Source organism: Thermobia domestica, chromosome 12 (genome assembly GCF_964235325.1).
Source record: "Thermobia domestica chromosome 12, izTheDome1.hap1.1, whole genome shotgun sequence".
Classification (NCBI taxonomy): domain Eukaryota; kingdom Metazoa; phylum Arthropoda; class Insecta; order Zygentoma; family Lepismatidae; genus Thermobia; species Thermobia domestica.
This window is the reverse complement of record NC_137465.1, coordinates 31,176,075-31,195,081: the sequence shown is the minus strand read 5'-3', so window position 1 is coordinate 31,195,081 and position 19,007 is coordinate 31,176,075. Positions and strand designations below refer to the sequence as shown.

Below are 19,007 nucleotides of genomic sequence, written 5' to 3'. Positions count from 1 at the left end.
TTGGTTGTTAAATCATTAAGGATATCATTTTCATATGAGGATTCAAATATTGAGTTAGCAATGGAAATTCTATTCCAAAAATAGAATTTTTTAAAACTGCCTTTTTCTTATCATTATTCTCGAATCAGATGCAAGGTCCTTCGACGAGTATGTCCATGCTTAATTCATTCATCAACCAGGATAAAACAAGCAGCCATACTTAAGCCTGTTGCATTTAGTTTGTTGCTTGACTGAAAATTTTGAGAACCCTAACTGACAGAAAGCTGTATCGTATCAAATCTGTCATTAGCTAGCTCACCTCGCCTGTTGTACTTCGTTAAACAAGTCACTCATTTTTAAGAACTTGCATTGATTATATACCTTTCAATTTTTAATGCAAATTATTTACACTTTTCTAGTGGCTCCGCGAGTCGCTAACCCTCTCGCCTTGGATGCGAGCGGTTCCAGGTTTGATTCTCGGTGGGGACTCTTGCCCGAAAAAGTGTAAAAAGGTTTTTCAGGCCAATTTTTCTTTTGGGGTGGCCCATGACAGCCACAGTACTTCATTGATCTGACTCTCACTTGCACACAGCTCAGCTAAACAACTTCAATTTATTTAACCACATTTGCTATCTTCTACCAAAGGTAACGTCTAATTTGGTTATATAGGTCAAAAGACATTTAAAATGATGAATGTATTTGATAGAATTAAGTAATGGAAAAAAATATATCAATGGCGAAAAAGAATAAAGTTCGACACTATGAAACTCGAAACAGGGAGTTTTTCATAAATAAAAAAATAAAACCCTGTATAAAGACTATCGCACATTATACGAATGTACGTAGCAGGGAAGTTGTTTCTAAGGAGCATGTTAGAAAAGATAAAGCAGAACAAATCAAGAAATGGAGTTATACGGAAGACAGTGGAAGAGGATAGCTTGTTAAGAGTATAAGAATAAGAAAAAACTTAAAATTATGATATGTGAAAAGGAACAAAAGGATGCCCAAGAGAAAACACCCAGCGGTTGAAAATGAGCAACACAGCGAATAAGAATGATTATAAAGAATGGTGGTAACAAAGGAGAAAGTACAAATGGTTGGTCCACGCCTTAAGACCAGTGTTCGTAGTTTGAGGGAAATTTCCTTAATCTAGGGAAAGTGTAGGTAAATATAGCAAAAGAGGGGAATTTTTTGATAAAACATGAATGTCCAGGAAAATCCTCGCTGGCTAATTGACCAATATAAATCAAATGCTTACTTTTTTCTTCAGAAATAAATCAATACAATAGCAAAGAGAGAGAGAAAGCATTTCTTTTTTCTCTGTTCCAAGTAGCATAATTTGAACCCATTGTTGGCTGAGTGAGTGTGTGTATTTTTGTTTTTTTAAAAAAAAAGAAAATATTTTAACAAAAGAAACTGACCAAAGCTTAAAACATACTTTTTTTAAATTATAATAACGGTTTCGGATATCTAACATATCCTTCTTCAGACAATATCGAAAATAAATGAAAATACAGACATATATATAGTCATTGTTGTGGCAAAGTTTAAATTCTTTAACAGTCAAGTTAAAGAATTTAAACTTTGCCATAACAATGACTATATATATATATGTCTACATTTTCGATATTGTCTGATCCGAAACCGTTATATATATATATATATATATATATATATATATATATATAAGTGTGTTTTAAGCTTTGGTCAATGTTTCTTTTGTTAAAATAATTAATCCAAAGCCATGGATAGTCTTACTAAGGAAATAATACAAACAAAAATTAAATGAATAAAACAAATGAAGGGTAAGGGGAAAAAACAAGGAATGTCCATGTATGTGCTTTGTCCTATCTGTTGGTGACTCTTGGTACTATTTGACTGTATATGCCATACATGCGCAGATGTAGAAATGTTCACGTAAAAAGGGGCGAAAGATTTAATAACCCTATTCTTTTTACGCGATTTTCAATATTAAAAAGCCGTTTTCTCGAAAATGCAGTTTTGTGACATTCCTTCTTTTTTTCCCCTTACCCTTCAAATGTGGTTGGCACCTCCTTTCATATACGTAAATTAATTTCCATCATGTAACTTTTGTCATAGAAACTGGACACTCAACAAACTATGAAAAATTTTGTGTCACTCGAGGGAAATTTTCTTCAGGAAACCTACAAACACTGTTCAAGACATTAATTAGAGGACCGGATAGACGAAAAATAAAAGTAACCGTTATAAAAATAACTTTTATTTTTAAATTTAATATACTATTTACAATAATACTGTTTTCTACAGAGTCCATTACGATTTATGACATTTCATGTCTGTAAACAGGACAGCAGCGCCTCGTGAAACCTTTTGATCCTTTTCTTATTTTCCTCCATTTTCTCGTTGATCTTTGAAACCAAGAATGTCAAATACTGGAAAAAAGCAAATGACTGTTTATAAAAATGTATACATGCTACAGCACTCATATTTTATCTGATGTACCAGGAAGATATACTGTTACATATACACACACGTACACGGAATAAATACAAAAGGAAAATCTTTCTTAAAAAATAGTCCTACTCATGAGAAAGAAAAACATTAATATTTCACGCTAGAAATGGCATTTGCACAATATCTATATAAATAAAAATGAAAGTGACTTATGTTTGTGGCTTAATAACTCTGAGCCACCCGACCGATCTCGATCAGATTTTCAACATAGATGAGGTTCGGGCCTAGGATGGTTTTTATCAACGGAGGGGGAGATTCATAAAAATGATCGAAAATGACCGATATTAGTGTTAAATCCATAGTTTTCAGGGTCACTGAGATAGAACGGTAACACTTCGAAGCCGTTTAAATCCAAAATCAGCCCCGTAACTTGGGGGAAGAAAGGGGGATATATATATATATAAATGGTCGAATATCACCGATATCAGAGTGCTTCAGTAATAGTAAACTGACTGACTAAAGGAACATATTACTAATTTTTGTGATTTTTCTGATTTAAACCCAGCGAACGCGGTAACTGGCGCTAGCAATCAAATAATTTTGATAATATATTTATAAGACGTGATGTGAACGATGAAAGTGTCTTGCTGTGAGAAAGTAGATGGCTAGTACAGTTCAGAAAGATCTGTTTCTCTCTGTCAAATGACAAACAAGTAAAAAGAATGAATTTAGTGGGCTGGGTTAACTTGATTTGCAACCCAGAAGTCCTGGATTCAACTTCGGAGATCGCTGTATTGATTGAAGGCTTTTTTTTAGTTCCACGAGATGAATGCCAGGATACTACACTTAAACACACGCCCTGGCAGAGTTCCTATTCCACTGTCGTTATTATTGTTAATGTAAATTGGTCTCGTAGGTTAAATCTAAAAGTCTGCTAAATCATTAAATAACTAGATGTTTTCCTATTCTTAAGAGCTACGCTTGAACACACACAGTTATTTTTGGTGCAGCCGCTATTTCATCCTATATCATTCAACTATCGGAGTTTGATATCTGCATAATAAGATAAGGCACCCCGTAGACATTCGTCATAGAAATAAGAATAAAAAGACGTCGAAAGAGGGATGGAACAAACACTCATCCTCCGCCACATCTGTGTACGAATATTTGTTTAGAGGAAGAGGTATCAGCGCCTCCAGATGTAAATCAAAATGTGAAGTACTTACAGCGTTAGAGGGTTTATCATAAAGTATAGCACACGCAAAAGGTGTTCCAAGTGATTCACAATGATTTTATTAGAACTCTGTAAAATCGCTACCGATGATTGAAATGAATAGCTACTGAATTGAAAGACAAATATATATATATATATACAAAACGACACAATGATCCACAATACTCTGCTGACAAAATTAACACACGAAAATTTCTCCCAGAAATTAAATATGGGACATTGCTGAAGAGATGTTTCCTGTACAATGCACAAAAAGAAATCGACTTGGTCACAAATGTTTCTTTCAAATTTCGATCATTTCATTATTTCCGCTCGTAAGGAAATTAGCTGCCACAGTAATGAGGTAGTAAATATTACCAAGCCATCAGAAGCATACTCTACTAAATTTTTTTTTTCTTTTTGTCTAAAAAAGAAATAAAACAACAAGATACGCAGAATCTTTCCTTATGTGGCAGGTACAGTATTTTGTCTACAATAAGTCAAGAGAGAATGACGTATACAAAGATACGAGATACGTTAATAACGCTATCGGTTTTAGATTATCACTTGTTAATTTTACTAGTAAAACTGTAGCTACTTTATTTACTTTAAAACTATGTTTGTTTATTAACAAATGTTGATTATTCACAACTACCATGGAGCGTAACTGAAGGAATAACTTTTATCGTAAAATGGCTAAATAAAACTACGACATTATTACAAATGACAAAAACATAATACAATTATGTAATAATATTGCAATTGAATATGCTCACTGAAAGAAAAGAAATATTAGTTTATCAGAAGTTTCAATTATTATTATTTAATGATGTTCGACATGTAAATGAAGTTAGAATGATCGTCAAGTTGACCAATGAAAGTCAAAATGCAGAAAGATGTATTCTGCTATGCGACGACATTTGCGGAACTGCCTAGTAGTTTATTTCTACTTTCATTAGATAATGAGGTTTCACTGCAGCTTTCCGACTTCCAAAGGTATCAGAGTAGACAGGAAAGATGGGTTCAGCTTCCCAAGAATAGGTCCTATCTCCACCCTTATTCCTATATTCAAACCATAAGTAATATACTAACACTACTCTACCACTTCTGATTTAAATATTAGATCACATAGTTTGGAAGTCTAAAGTAGTTTCAGATGTGAAACGAGAGATCCCTCATGCCTATATGATAAATATACGCGCGTTTGGCGTGGAGACCAGAGTTCAATTCCCGCGGGAGCTCATATGGTTCGGATCTTACGTTGTATTGGAGATCCACGTCTCATACAAGGTCGGTCGGTGCTGGACGCTGAATAGTTCCACGGTTACTGAAAGGCTAGTACACTTCGTCCAAGTATTCACATATTTGCTAGTCAACTTAACCATTTTAGTACTTTCTATTTTGATTTGCACACTTTGGGGCCATATATATATATATATATATATATATATATATATATATATATATATATATATATATATATATATATATATATATTAGGGTGGTCCTTATACATACGGTGAAATTTCAAAATAAAGCAGTTTACTCTCTGACCCTCTCAAAAGTTTCCTTCTCATATAGAAATAATATATGCAAAATATCATGTAAGATTTTTAATATTTAGAGGTGGCTCAATAATGTTGAATTTGTGCCACGTAAAAGCCTAATGCTAATTGTTCGAGTATTCTATATGTTTCACACAAGTCAGTTATTCACAGTGAATCAACGTAACTGCAAAAATTTCGAATAGTGTCTACTGAATTATTACAGAACAACATATTCCAATTGTGAGTACCCCATATAGGTTTACAATCACTCATCCTGAAGAAAAGTTGATTTCCTTGTAAGAGGAAACATTTCCCGTGCATGTTCAATGACTTGGATCACACACTGCAACTGTTTTTCAGTCTTAAAGCGTCCTGACTGAGTCGTTTCTTGCATTAGGGCCACACCATGCTCTGCATGGTCATTTGTGGCTGCTAATGAGCAAACAATATTTTAGCGACCTTAAAGTTATCCCAATCATTCCATACATCAGGGTCTTCACTGAGGAAACCATCTGGGATGCCAAGAAAAGCAAATACATTTCTGCTTCTTTTTGTAACAAAATCGACGTTTGTATTAATTTCTACCATAGCTAAATTCGCCTCTGCTAGGATTGATAGAGATTCTCGTCGTTCTATCTCTGCTGAAGATTGCACCATAGCTCGTTTCGTGTTAGAGTCTAACTCTGGGTCAAAGAGACTAAGGAGGATCAAATCTGACAAGAACCACAGATATAGTGTCATTTTGTGTAATGTTGCTTCACAAATCTCATGTTGAGGATAAGTATAAAGTTCCTTAAGGAGTTGGAGATCATTTCTAGCTGCCGTAGAAGCCTGGGGTGCCAGAAACCAGAATTTAATATAAATCTTCCCGAGAAATATGTTGAGATCTCACAATCCTTGCAGCTCTGTGTCTGTTTAGGTTGGGAACAGAACAAAACCTTAAGACTGTAGACTGCCATCCAGCGAGCTTGATGCATTGGCCCAGGAACTCGGAACTTGATCTAGGTTGGTGGACCAGATGGTGAGATTCCCAAGAAAATTAACATCAACAAGAGCAGTTCGCGATAATCATCTCGCAGTTGACGATCCTGCAGTTGGTGTTCACAGAAAGAAATTATTTCATCCTGGACATCACGAATTTCTGCTGCTGCAAAATTGTCTCAGATGACATCCTATGGAGGCCAGGGTTTAAAAAAAAACGGGTTTTCTGAAAAAGCCCAACACATCTGGGCCCATATGGGTTTTTTCGGGTTTAATTGGGTTTTTTCGAAATATTTCAATGTCTTTGGGGTAAAAGTGTTAAAATGTAATTTATATTTAAAGATTATCATTGTCACAACTTGCAACAATTTTCTATTCAGTGCAATTTTGAAAAAATGGCCACCATTTTGAAATTTTACATTGGATCGCCGAGAAAATCAATACAGCAAATTTAGAGTATCTCGTGCTTCTACTTTGAAAATTTCAACTTGAAAAACCGAAAATTGCGCCTTGTAGCGTGGATAACAGCTATTTTGAAATTTTACGTTGGTATACCGCTAAGATCTATACAGGAAATTTAGAGTGTCTCGTGCTTGTAACCTGAAAATTTAAACTTAAAAGACCGAAAGTGGTACCCTGTAGTATGTGTGGTACACCAGGGGCGGATAGCCTCCAAGGGGAGACGGTCTGAGCTAATGGAGGTAAAATATTCGTCTAATGATCTAAAGGACAAATGAACAAATGTATATTAAATCATCCCGGGAGCCTGTGACATTCGCCAAATATTTTGTTGAAGATCACTTCCGATACTTTGTGCGTTGAATTACGTGAATTTCCCGAGCACTTGTTGCAAGACAGTTCTTTCCAGAAAATTAATTTAAAACAAATATATAATTCATATTTTATAAAGTAATTGTTTCAAAAAGTCTCAAATGAAATTAAATATTTTCCAGCGTAAAATAAATGGTTTCAATTGAAGTATTCACTTCCGATGCTTTGTGCGTTCAATTGCGGGAACCTCCCGAGTACTGTCACGACGGTTTTTTTCCCCCTCGAAAATGCAGCTTTCTTTCTTTACTGTACATCGAAACTTCAATTATATAGTACGGAATTTTGAATTGAGCACTTGAAATAGTAAGCGTTACGTAGTCTTCGGAACTCCGAACATTAAGCTTTTAAATTTGACAAGATTTTTTAAGCTATTGCTGGTGTTGATTCTACCGAATGCTTATTTGAAGAGTAGCAACAAATAACTGAACTTCTGTTGTTGGAAAACCAAATTTTACTGAAGAATACTTGTGTTACCATCAAAGGCAATAAAAAATAATACTACTAGTTTTACTAATGCACTGCATATTTATCGGTAGTATCGGCACCTATGGCCTTAAACCCGTCAAACATATGAGGGATAACGTTCTTCAGCGTCGCCGAGCATACTATTTATGGAAAGTATTTTCTAAAACATAAAATTACATATTTTACTTCGAACAGCCTATAAGCATAGTCCACACATTAATTTGTTCTATAATTATCTCACGCTAAGGTAAGGTTTCTTATTCATTCAGAACTTCATAAAGGTTTTATGTTGAAAGGTGTTCTATACTTTAACGCAAAAGCACCTAATTCGCCCAAGAAAAGGCCAAAATCTGATAAAAATCACTTTTAATGTGATCACCTTAGATGTACCAACAATATACTAACAAAAAGCTCAAAAACCCAGGTGGATTTTAAAGTGGATATTTTCAGGTGGGTCCAACCCTGATGGAGGCTTACTGTTGCGTGAAACTTTGAGCATGAGAATGTCTGGTGAGTAGAAGGGTCTAAGCATGCTCCGAAGGCAAAGGGAAATAACAGTTCTAGGACGTGTTGTCAACATCCGAAGTATAGAAGACTATGGCCTAGTAGCTGTTCAGAGTGATATATGCTGTTGATGAACGGCCAGTATTGGAACTGACAGTATCAAAACACATGACACCTATCAAGTTTTCCAGTTCCCATTCTTTCACACTACTGTATACAGCATCAGCAGTAGCTCTTCCACTTCCAAAGGATAACTTTGGAACTTCTAGCAATTTCTTCAATTCCATAGTCGACACCATAAGCCTCTCTACCATATTGCTTCCACTAATATCACTCATTAGCTTCCCATCCCACTGAACTGGCAAAATTGTGTTGGTTTGACTGACTCTTTAATGTGAGTGGCAGCCGATTGTATGTATTGTTGACGCTAACGGCGGATGGTTGATCTATTAATCCCATGATTCTTATTTTTCACAAGTCCTTTCCACTGTAAGAAAAGATGCTCAAGTTTCTTTATCGAATCTTGACGATGTTTCACAAGGATCCTAAAACGGGACCAGAAATCTTCAACTCACTCCATTGTCTTGGTTGCTGCCGTTCGGATCGTTTCTTTGAGAAAATTATGACTCTACAGAAAGTGGCCAAGGACTTGCTTCACTGCTGCAATTGTAATATCAATATACATATTGAGAATGAGCCTCTACTACATGCTTCACTGTCTTTAAAGGAAACTTACTCTTACAGATGTATACTTTACGATGTATGGCTGTAAGAGTAAGTTTCCTGGTACGTCACTATTAAAACCTGAAAGTGTTGTCAGCAAATAATCTAAACTACTAAAATGAGTTATTCATTAATTAAAGCACGCCAGCAATGAATGGAGCATTTCTTAAAATGGCTGAATATTTAAACTTCAGAGATTGAGAGTGTAAACTAAAGACAGAACCATAACGATGTCGCTGCTTTTCGGGTACCATCCAACAATGCGATATAGGTTTTTTGTTGTTGTTGTTGTTGTTGTTGTTATTAAAGGTATTAATTTTAACTTTCTGTGGCGTTCTTTTCAGGCGCACACGCAGGCATTAGCGCTCTATAGATAAGAATACTTTATATATTTACATACCTCTAAGTTTATTAATTTATTATAATATATTGTTTATTATCTTTGTTAATATTTAGTATTATTATCTATCATTAATTTATACATGATGGAATGAATAATTATAATACAGAGAAAGCATGTCGTATACAAATTGATTGTGCTCTGCGGCAGACTATGTAATAAACTTCAAGTTGCTTGAGTCACCTCTAAATATTACTAAATTTTATTCAAATTTCACAGAAAATTGTTTTTTGTAGAAAGGAATGATATGAAAGGGTCAGAGGTTGAACTCTCAGACATGTCAAAATAAGGACCACCGTAATATATATTTATTGGGTGTTCTAAAAATGGCGCCCACGGACAACAGAGCGCTGAGCGCTTTTCTTCAGGTCAAAATAAAGCGAGAATATTACATAATGGTATACCCTCCGGGGCCTCTTTCAGCCCATAGAGAATCAAAAGTTTCACTATGTGGCAAAGCCGCATATTAACTTAAAACTATTAGAATTTCTCTACGAATCCATCAAGCAATTACATCGATTGCTGCGCTAATAATTTGTGCTAGTGTCAATGTGTATCGACTTTAATTGCTATCTGGAAAGAACCAATGTAACTATTTGATGGACTCTATCTACTCTATGGTTCTGTATCTGCGATTGCCACATAGTGCAATTCGTGTCTATAGACGAGGACCCGAAAGGTATACAACTATACATATATATATGCTTTATTTTGACTTGTAGAATAGTGCTCTGTAGTCCGTGGGTGCCATTTTTAAAACAGCCTATATATATATATATATATATATATATATATATATATATATATATATATATATATATATATATAGGGTGTAACATAAATGTATGGCCAAAAGTAACGAGGTGATTGCGGACATCCAAATAAGTAAAAATGTTCCTATAAACATCAGTCCGATGCCGCTTCGTTTCCGAGATACAGGGTGTTCGAATGTCGAGTCCCTCCAATGGGAAAGGGAACGGAAAGTTTCAGTATTACAGGAATAATACAATCAAGTGGAATTATACCTGTACAAATACATTTACACTAACATAGAGAATGAAACTAATCAACATTTGAGGTTATTGGGTTGTCAGTGTTGATTAGTTTCATTAGTGCAACCTGGTATCGCTGTTTCCTATTATGCGCCGTTAATTGACTTCACACTTGGGCGCCTTGTCTTCCGAAAACGAAGAGGAATCTCTCCCATGTTTAGGGACGTTTTGATGTCACCAATCATATGCTAACGTGTGGACGTCTAGTGCTATTTGAAAACGTAACTCTTTGTACCAGGTTGGCAACACTCACAACCCAATAACCTCAAATGTTGATTAGTTTCATTCTTTATGTTAGGGTAAATGTATTTGCACAGGCGTAATTCCACTTGATTGTATTATTCCTGTAATATTGAACATTTCCATTCCCTTTCCTATAGTGAGCCAGTGGAGGGACTCGTCATTTGAACACCTTGTATCTCGGAAAAGAAGTGGCATCGGACCCATGTTTATAGGAAAATTTTTACTTGGATGTCCCCCCTCACCTCGTCACTTTTGACCATGCATTTATGTTACACCCTGTATAATTGAAAAAAACACACACACACAAGTTGATCATATTTGAAGACAGAGAATAGCTTGCAAATTAGGATGAGTTTATAGTACATGAGTTTTAAGCTTACCTTATCAGAAACTAACAATTCTCCGTCGTGGGAAAGTGGAACCTCCAATCCCAGACAACTTCTTACAGCCAAAGTTATTCTCCCTTGCTTTCCTAAAGTGATACCAGAGTTCCGGAAGCCTGATTCCAACGCACAAGTATGCTGAAATATTGTTTTAAAAACAATAACGATAGCCATGTTATTGCATTCTACATCTTCCTATAAAATACTATCACACATATCCATTATTAACAATTTACGCTGGAATGTTCTACCATGAAATAATGAGCAACTATACTTAATCGTTCCTTGTGCTTTCCCTATAGTAAACCTGTTACTTTGAACCATTACTCGGTTCTTGTTTAAAAGATTTCAGAAAAGTGGTTCAAATATAAGAAATACAGATAAAACAGGATAAATATGAAGAAAAGTAGTGTCCATATAAAAGAAGCTTTTCTATTGAGTGGTTTCTTGCAAATACTCAAATAAATTCAATGATTTAACTATCTTATTTTTTTATTTATTTATTTTTTATTTATTTAAGATAGCTTTTTAAGATGTTCAGACAAACTTTTTTCAATAAAGTCACATGAGAGGGAATCTCCCATTTAACGCAAAGTCAAACCATATGAGCTCTCACCGCAAATCAAACCGATTTATGGAAACATATTTGTATATGTAATAATAATAAGGCCAGGAATTTGATAATTCCGTTTTCATATACTGTATATACCAGGGATGGCCCAAAAAATCTGGATTTTATTTTCTGAAACCGAATTTTTACTTTTCGTATTTCGGATAGAATCCGGGAATTAAGCTTTCTGTAGCAATTTGCGAAACATGTTCAAATTTTCAGATTGCCTAAGACAGTAGTTAACTTTGAATGTATCCACGTGGAGCTTTCTATTAAGTGCTAAATCCGTAATGCCGTCAAAGAACGGAAAATTGGCATTGTATACACCACAAAGTAAACCTTTATTTTCATGAAATGAAAAAGAAAGAGCTTATTTTCAAACACATGTTAATTTTGTATCACATATTGTAGCTTACCAAAATGCTGCCGCAATCGAGTTCATTTTTATTTATTTTTAGAAGTTATAAACCGAACATTACTTTCCTTTCACCATTTGAATGAATAAATATAGGGCAGCCCAAAGCTATTATTTTTGTACCATGCTATGAAGTAACTATGTATATCTGTTACATACGGATTTCTTACTAGAGCTTCAACCAACAGAAGAGCAGAAAAGGGTCCTTTCTGCTGGTTCCGTGATTTCGCTAGTTATCTAATTTAACTAGTGCTAAACATCTGGTGCTACAGCCCATAGAACTAAGGCCGGCCAGATGGCACGCGTTCAACGAGTGATGCGTAGTCAGCACATCTGTTTCCAGGTGTCTTTATTTCTGGCTTTCTCGACAGAAGTTCGCTACCTCTTAATTCAGGTAATTCTTCAACTGCTTCATGATGCTGGATTAATTCAGAAAAAAAAATCACTACTCCCATTGAGAATACAAGGGAACAAGTAACCAAGTCACGCGCGCTTAGGATTCAGCTACGCAGGAGCTCAGTAATATTAGAACTATTCTTGAACACCCATTAGTAAACTTGGAAAAAAGCTCTACAAAGATAAAAAGTACAGAAAGTACTAATAACTAATTTTTCTGACATCTTGTGCAGGGTTAAGTAGTGACAGTTCCAATTCTGCAAGAAGAAAGTTACATCGGCAGTAGCGGAAAAACGGCTTCTTCAACTCCACTTTGGTTGAGTTGAGTTGATTTTGAGTTTAACGTCCCTTTCAGCAGCGAGGCTATATAAGACGTGGACCTACTGATTAACGTGGAATCTGAACCACATGAGCTCCCGCCGGGAATCGAAGCCAGGTCTCCCACACCAAAGGCGTGTACACTAACCACTTAGCCATGAAGGAGTTCCAACTCCATTTTGGGGCTCCCGGTGATTTTTTTTCACTTTGAAGGCATTATTTAAATTCTGGCGTGAAGCAAAAATATTACAAGAAAAATGACAACGAATTTATCATTGCATATTTAATATCCAGTATATGTCTTACGTATGAACTTACTAAACTTAATTTCACATTCTGTACTCAGCACAAAGAATTCAAATTATTCAAGTTCCCAACACTGCTCAAGTTAATATCTTCATATTGATTTCTCAATAGATTCTTTAAAAATCATTTCATTACATATCCATTAACATACATATTTAATAACCGTGTAATTTCAAACGAAAATGAACGACTAAATGATTGTGAAAAGCTAACTAGCTTCTTTTCTAACGGTTGATTCCTAAAATTTGGCACTGATGATTACCTGTTATATAATTCGCTAATATGAATGTTCTTTTGTACATTACAGGTAGTTAGTTTAGTCCATCATCTTTAGTCACACGGAGTTTTGTTGGAGTGAAGTAATTTATAAGAGGGATATTGTATCACGAATCATAAAGGACTGATTTCTCCAGTGTACGCCTTGTGATAATCACATTAATAAAGAAAAGAAGTTTATCGCAGATCATTTTAAACAAGGAAATGTGCCTAAAACAACTATAATCACTATATTCATCGTTGGGAAAAGGGAATATCATCCAGTCGAAAATCAAGATCAAGTCGGAACAGTGGCGTATATAAGGGACCCGCAGATCCCGCATTGCGTATAAGGAATCAGCTCCCGATGTTTTTTGGTGGAGTTACCTTCCACCCTGTATAGTTAGCTCACGGGCCTTCGGTGCAGGAGACCCGGGTTCTAGTCCTGTTGGGAATTTATGCGATTTGGATTCTACGTCTCACATAGTCTTGGTGCCAGGAATGTAATGAAGAGAATACGACGAATATTCACTAATATTTTTATAGTTCGATATGTAATGGAAGGTATGTAAATCAAGATATGTAATGGAAGGTATGTAAATCAAGATATGTAATGGAAGGTATACGCTATGTTTCTGTAAACGGTCGAGCAAATACCTCCATAATTTTAGCAGTACATTGCTACTCGGTGCTGCTCGAAATGTACCTTAAAGCAAATGAGTAATTCATTCGACAATTCATTTGAGCACAAAGACATAGTTCTACTGTTTATTTGAATTCGGCATGACACTCCTGTCTACTATACGAAAACACTCTCAATTCATGGATAAATAAATATCTGTACATAGTCGTTTTCCGCTCAACCCAGCTAAATCTCTCCATTCTTCTCCACGACCACATTTTGAAAGCTTCCAGTCGTTTTTCATCATTTTTGCGTAATACTTATGTTTCTGACCCATACAGTACAATACTCTACATGAATCATTTTATGAGTCTTTTTCTCAACACTTTATTTAAGGTCTTACAACATAGTCTTTTCTTCCTCCTAAAGGCTTCTTTCGTCATTCCTTTTATTTCACGTTCGCACTTCATATCATCACTAATAATACTACCTAGGTATCGAAAACTATATATAAAAAAAAAGGTTCGAAAACATGTTATTAGTAGTATTTTGCAGCTACTACCTGGCTTACTTTGTACATTTTTTAAAATACTGTTCATTGTCCTTTAAGTTACTGACTAAAACTCAAAAAACATGGGGATAAGCGAAGAGTCTAAACTCTCCGGTTACATAACACAAAATAATATAGTAACAATTACCATCGCCTTTGCATCCTCCAGAGTTAGACATTGAACATGAAGTATGAACGGTTCAAATTTCAAAACCATGGCTCCATCTTCTGGATTTAAACTAGAGACGAATTCATCACGATTAACTGCATCATGACTAACAAACAGCCATTTACAACCCTTCTTCTGAATGTGATGTTCTTCCTTCAAAAGAAATAAAAAACAATAACAAATGTATTAGTAGCTCATTATTTCAAGTACAACTGCAATGGATATTCTATCAGTTAGACTTGGTTTAACTTTTAACAGCATTTTCTTAAGAAGAAATCGGAGAGAATTAGTTTTTTTTTTTATTTCTTTCTTTCTTTTCCTTTCTTCACAAATCTCTTTTGGAAAACTATTTTAATTGTGACTTACTAATATAAAGAACACTTACTAAAATATTGTCAACCCAATTATATTATTTACCAAATACAATTCCCAATAACTATGCATTAATACTTAGACTTTTATTCTCTTGTGTCTTCTTTTAAGTTAAGTTTCGTAACTTAAAGTCCAATAATGTACTAAGTGAAACATAAAAATCGTGTTGCAAGTTCAAAAAAATATATACAACAAATTAACTCGAAGTTTAAAAGCTGAAGCTTTAAATGATTTCGTATATTGCAATTGACTTTAATTATTTTCTCTATATACCATGTACACCTTAATACAAATGTATGGAAACAGCAACAGTAGCGTACGCAAATTTTGTCAAAGGATCGGGGTTCAAATATTCAATCTCATCTCCTCTCAGGACAAGCGTGATTTTTGTATATACACGGTGTCTCAAAAGTCCCCTGACATAGGGTAACTCAGTTATTATAAGAGTTACAACAAAGAGAGGAAACCGTCTTCAAATATGATGTTTTCATACTAAAGTGAAGGAATTGTTTAAATCGGACGAGCCGTTTGGGCTATACACTCTTTATGCGACCAATGTTAAAATGAAAATGCAACGTTGCCATTTACCGGGACTCACAACATAAGTGAATGATGTTATTGTCCTTTTACTCTAACGTGTCGATGGCCAGGTCCCATTTCAAACATGGCCCTATTCATCATACTCTTACAAAATTCATACACATCCCGGTAAATGGCAACGCTGCACTATCGTGGGAACTTTTTAAAACGATTTTTGATTTACTTTGCTTCTATACATTGCCACAATACTTTTATGTAGATGTAATTTGAATAAGTTCTCGGAATTTCATACTAATTTGAAGTGTTGCAAACTTTACGTTTATACCATATTTTCAGAAAAGAAAAAGTTATATCGTCCAAAACATTAACATGTAAAAGAAACATCAAATTATATAACTAAGTAATACAATTACTTAGATTGCTTCACTGAGCTCCCGTGTTTGAGTTATCGCCTTATCTTAACAAATAAGCGAAGTTAAATAAATAAATAATTTCCTAAGTAAAATTACAAATTTCCTCTAATTTCCAGATTTGAAAGAACCATGTTTAAGTTAAGAGTCTAAGCCCTTTGCGTACGATACTGAGCAGCAATTCAATTTCTATTTAAAACCTTAACAACTAGAAGGAAATTTTGAGTTCTCTACCTGACACACAACAATAGCTCTTCCCGAGCATGAACTTGTAGTGACGTATTGCTCTCGACTGTTGATAAAATCAACCAGTTCTTTTATAGGTTCATCAATGCAGCCTTTCTTGCTTATGTCTTCAGAAGACAAAACATTATTCTTTTGAATTCGGAATCGTTCAGGAGTCATTCTCAGATCTCACTGATTGCTTCTACAATAAAACATATAAATAAGAATTAACAGTTAAAACATATAAAAGCATTTTTAGTAAGTCTTCTCGGGCTGTCAGCCAGGTGAATGTATTGACATCTGACGTTTCGAATGCAGACACTGCATGCATCTTCAGAGATGAAGAACATAACAGCTACATACGACTTCAGCAACCTGAAAAGTCAGGACTAGCAGAGCATAGCCTAGAGCTTGGACACAGAATTGATTTTACAAGTACCACCACAGTAGCCAAGTGCAGCAATTTTTCTGACAGAACAATAACCAAAGCCATAGCTATCTTACGGGAAGGGAACAGTCTCCATAGAGACAATGGGTTTCAACTCAACCCTATCTGGTCGGCCCTTTTCAGAAAAAAAAAAAAAAATCAACAAAGCCATTTCTCGTAGCCATAAGAACAGCCGATCAGAAGCCAGCATCTCTCAGCCAATCAGAAGCCAGCATTTCCCTCAGCCAATTATACGTCCCCATTCAAAGCTATGCCCCTAAATATTCACCACATATACATGCCCATATCTCCGATCTCTTCATTTTAATCCCTGAAGATGAATGCGATGTCTGCATTCGAAACGTCGGATGTCAATACATTCACCTGGCTGATAACCCGAGAACACTTACTAAAATCACATCGCCAGGAAAAATTCAATTATTTCTTCATTTAAAAACATATTGTTGCCCATTGTATTGTATGAATATGGAAGCTGGATGCTAAATCACAGGAATAAACAGAAATTAATGGTTTGCGAGAACAAAATACTGAGAATAATGAATGGAGTAAAAAGTGGCAAAACTTAGTGAATATATGGGATTTGCAGATAACGTAAATTTAGAATAAGTACTCTGCAACGAACATTTAAGGCAGACAGCATATAACAAGCATTCGACACCGTAGCCGGTGTATTAAATCACTGTGAAGATTTTGTTATTGGGGTACTAAACCAGGACATTTATTAAGCATAATCTTTGTGAGATAAAAAATCAACATCCTGCTCATGACAGTATACTAATTTTAGTATCAATATACTTTGAGATTACCCGTAATACCGTATATTATCATCTGAGTGACATGAGCACCCATCCTTTGTATAGTTAGACTATTGGGTTCGTTTTTCCAGTGGAAACAGTCTCCACTTATCTTACTATATATTAGATACAAAAAATAAAATCAGCAAAAGAAACTACGTGTACAACTTTCTGTCTAGCCTACATTCTTTATGCAACTCCCACTAAGTCAAGGATGGACCCAAAAAACAGCCCAACACTATTACAACAGGGTTTCCACATTCTGAAAAGTCAGGGAAATGAAAAGATGTCTAGGAAATCATGCACTTTGCGTAAAATGTCATGGGAAGTCAGGGAACGTAAATATGCAAGTGTAACATTCTTTTTTCAATCTAACATGTTTCCTCTCTATTAGTTGTACAGATTGACATGTGAAGAGGATCACAATAATACAGCATTCCCATGATAACAGTGATGCTTTGTTGCTATTTCGTGCTGAGAGATTGAGGTACTGTGGGTGTGAGTGTATTTGTGTGAGAGACTGAGAGGGGATAATTGATCATGTAAATGCAGATATCGAAGTATGACTTGTCATCGTCGTGGACATCGGTTTTAAGACAAAAACTACTGAAAGAACTGAAAACATCAGTTAAAGATAAATTAGCTTTCAGGCTGGACTGTCGAAACTTTTTGCTGGGCACAATCAAGAATATTGAGGAAAGAAGCCCTCTGAAGTACAAACTCGTACATGCTCTGTGAGCTTTGAACCCCAGGCTACAAAAGAACAATCCAGAATTTGCTCATACTAGGATGAGACGCATCCTACAAACTCTGCGTGAGCATAACAGAATATCTGATTCTATAGCTGAGAAAGCAAAGTGTCAATTTATGTCTTTCTGTATTGAAATTCAGGGGTCTCATGACCAAAGGTGTTCAAACTCATGAGGTCGGCGCTCACGAGTTCGGAACTCACGCTCGCTCGATATCAACCTCACGAAGTGAGCGTGAGGTCAGACTGATGATGTGAGCGTGAGCGTGAGGTTGAGTGAGCATGAGGTCAGACTGGTGATGTGAGCGTGAGATCGGAATGAGTTTGTGAGCGTGAGATTGGATCAAAGTAGAAACCGGATTCTTCCAATAGCAGGCAGAGGTATATTGTAATTCGAAAAGACTGTAGATTTTTTGTTCTCTACACAAAAGCTTCTTTTTCTCTATCTGATGATAACACCTGCTATGAAACGACCATAGGCAAGCAGGGAGTATCTTTGGTCCGCTACTTTTTTTTTATCGTTGGCCAACTTTGGATAGAAGTTTTAGTTTCTTTGTCATCAGGTATTTCTTACAAGGGAAGAGAGGGAGATTATATATCGAAGTGGAAGATGGCTTATACACCAATCGAAAGAACTAATGACACCTATCACAAAACTGTAATACAAATTTTCCGAGTGCATATACTGTGCGAGTTATATGAATATACAGGGTGTCCAGAAAATCCATTTCCACCTTTAGAATCGCAAACAGTAAAACAGATGCCAAAACAGGAAAACACGTATTTGATCATTTTAAAAGTACAACGTATTAAAGCAAAAAGTGTTGTCCCAGGGCCACCCGCAGGGTCCCAGGCGGGATCCAATTCAAAAATTACAAATGGTAAGGGGGTCAAGGTAACACGTCGTTGGAAACGTGTTCGGAAATGAAAGAAGACGGAACATGTCTGGACTCTCTAAAATTACGCTGTTCAAAATGGCGGAGGGTCAAAATGTCAGCAAAACGTCATGGTAAAGTTTATGGCCACCCCCAAAAATGCTGAAACAGTGAGACAGATGTCAAAACAGAAAAAC

General features: G+C 35.6%; 1 protein-coding gene across 5 annotated transcripts in view; it reads right to left on the bottom strand.

The window, feature by feature from the left end:
* Window positions 1-2,205: 2,205 nt before the first annotated feature.
* LOC145666393 (tRNA wybutosine-synthesizing protein 3 homolog) overlaps window positions 2,206-19,007 on the bottom strand; it is a 37,797-nt gene continuing 20,995 nt past the window's right edge. For all 5 annotated transcript variants that reach the window (XM_081733593.1, XM_081733592.1, XM_081733595.1 and 2 more), the window contains 4 exons: window positions 15,955-16,147; window positions 14,378-14,551; window positions 10,755-10,895; window positions 2,206-2,393 (listed from right to left, as the gene is read on the bottom strand). In XM_081733593.1, coding sequence (XP_081589719.1) covers window positions 2,292-2,393; window positions 10,755-10,895; window positions 14,378-14,551; window positions 15,955-16,125 — 588 coding nt within the window. In that variant the 5' untranslated portion in view covers window positions 16,126-16,147 and the 3' untranslated portion in view covers window positions 2,206-2,291. The remainder of the gene's footprint in view (window positions 2,394-10,754; window positions 10,896-14,377; window positions 14,552-15,954; window positions 16,148-19,007) is intronic.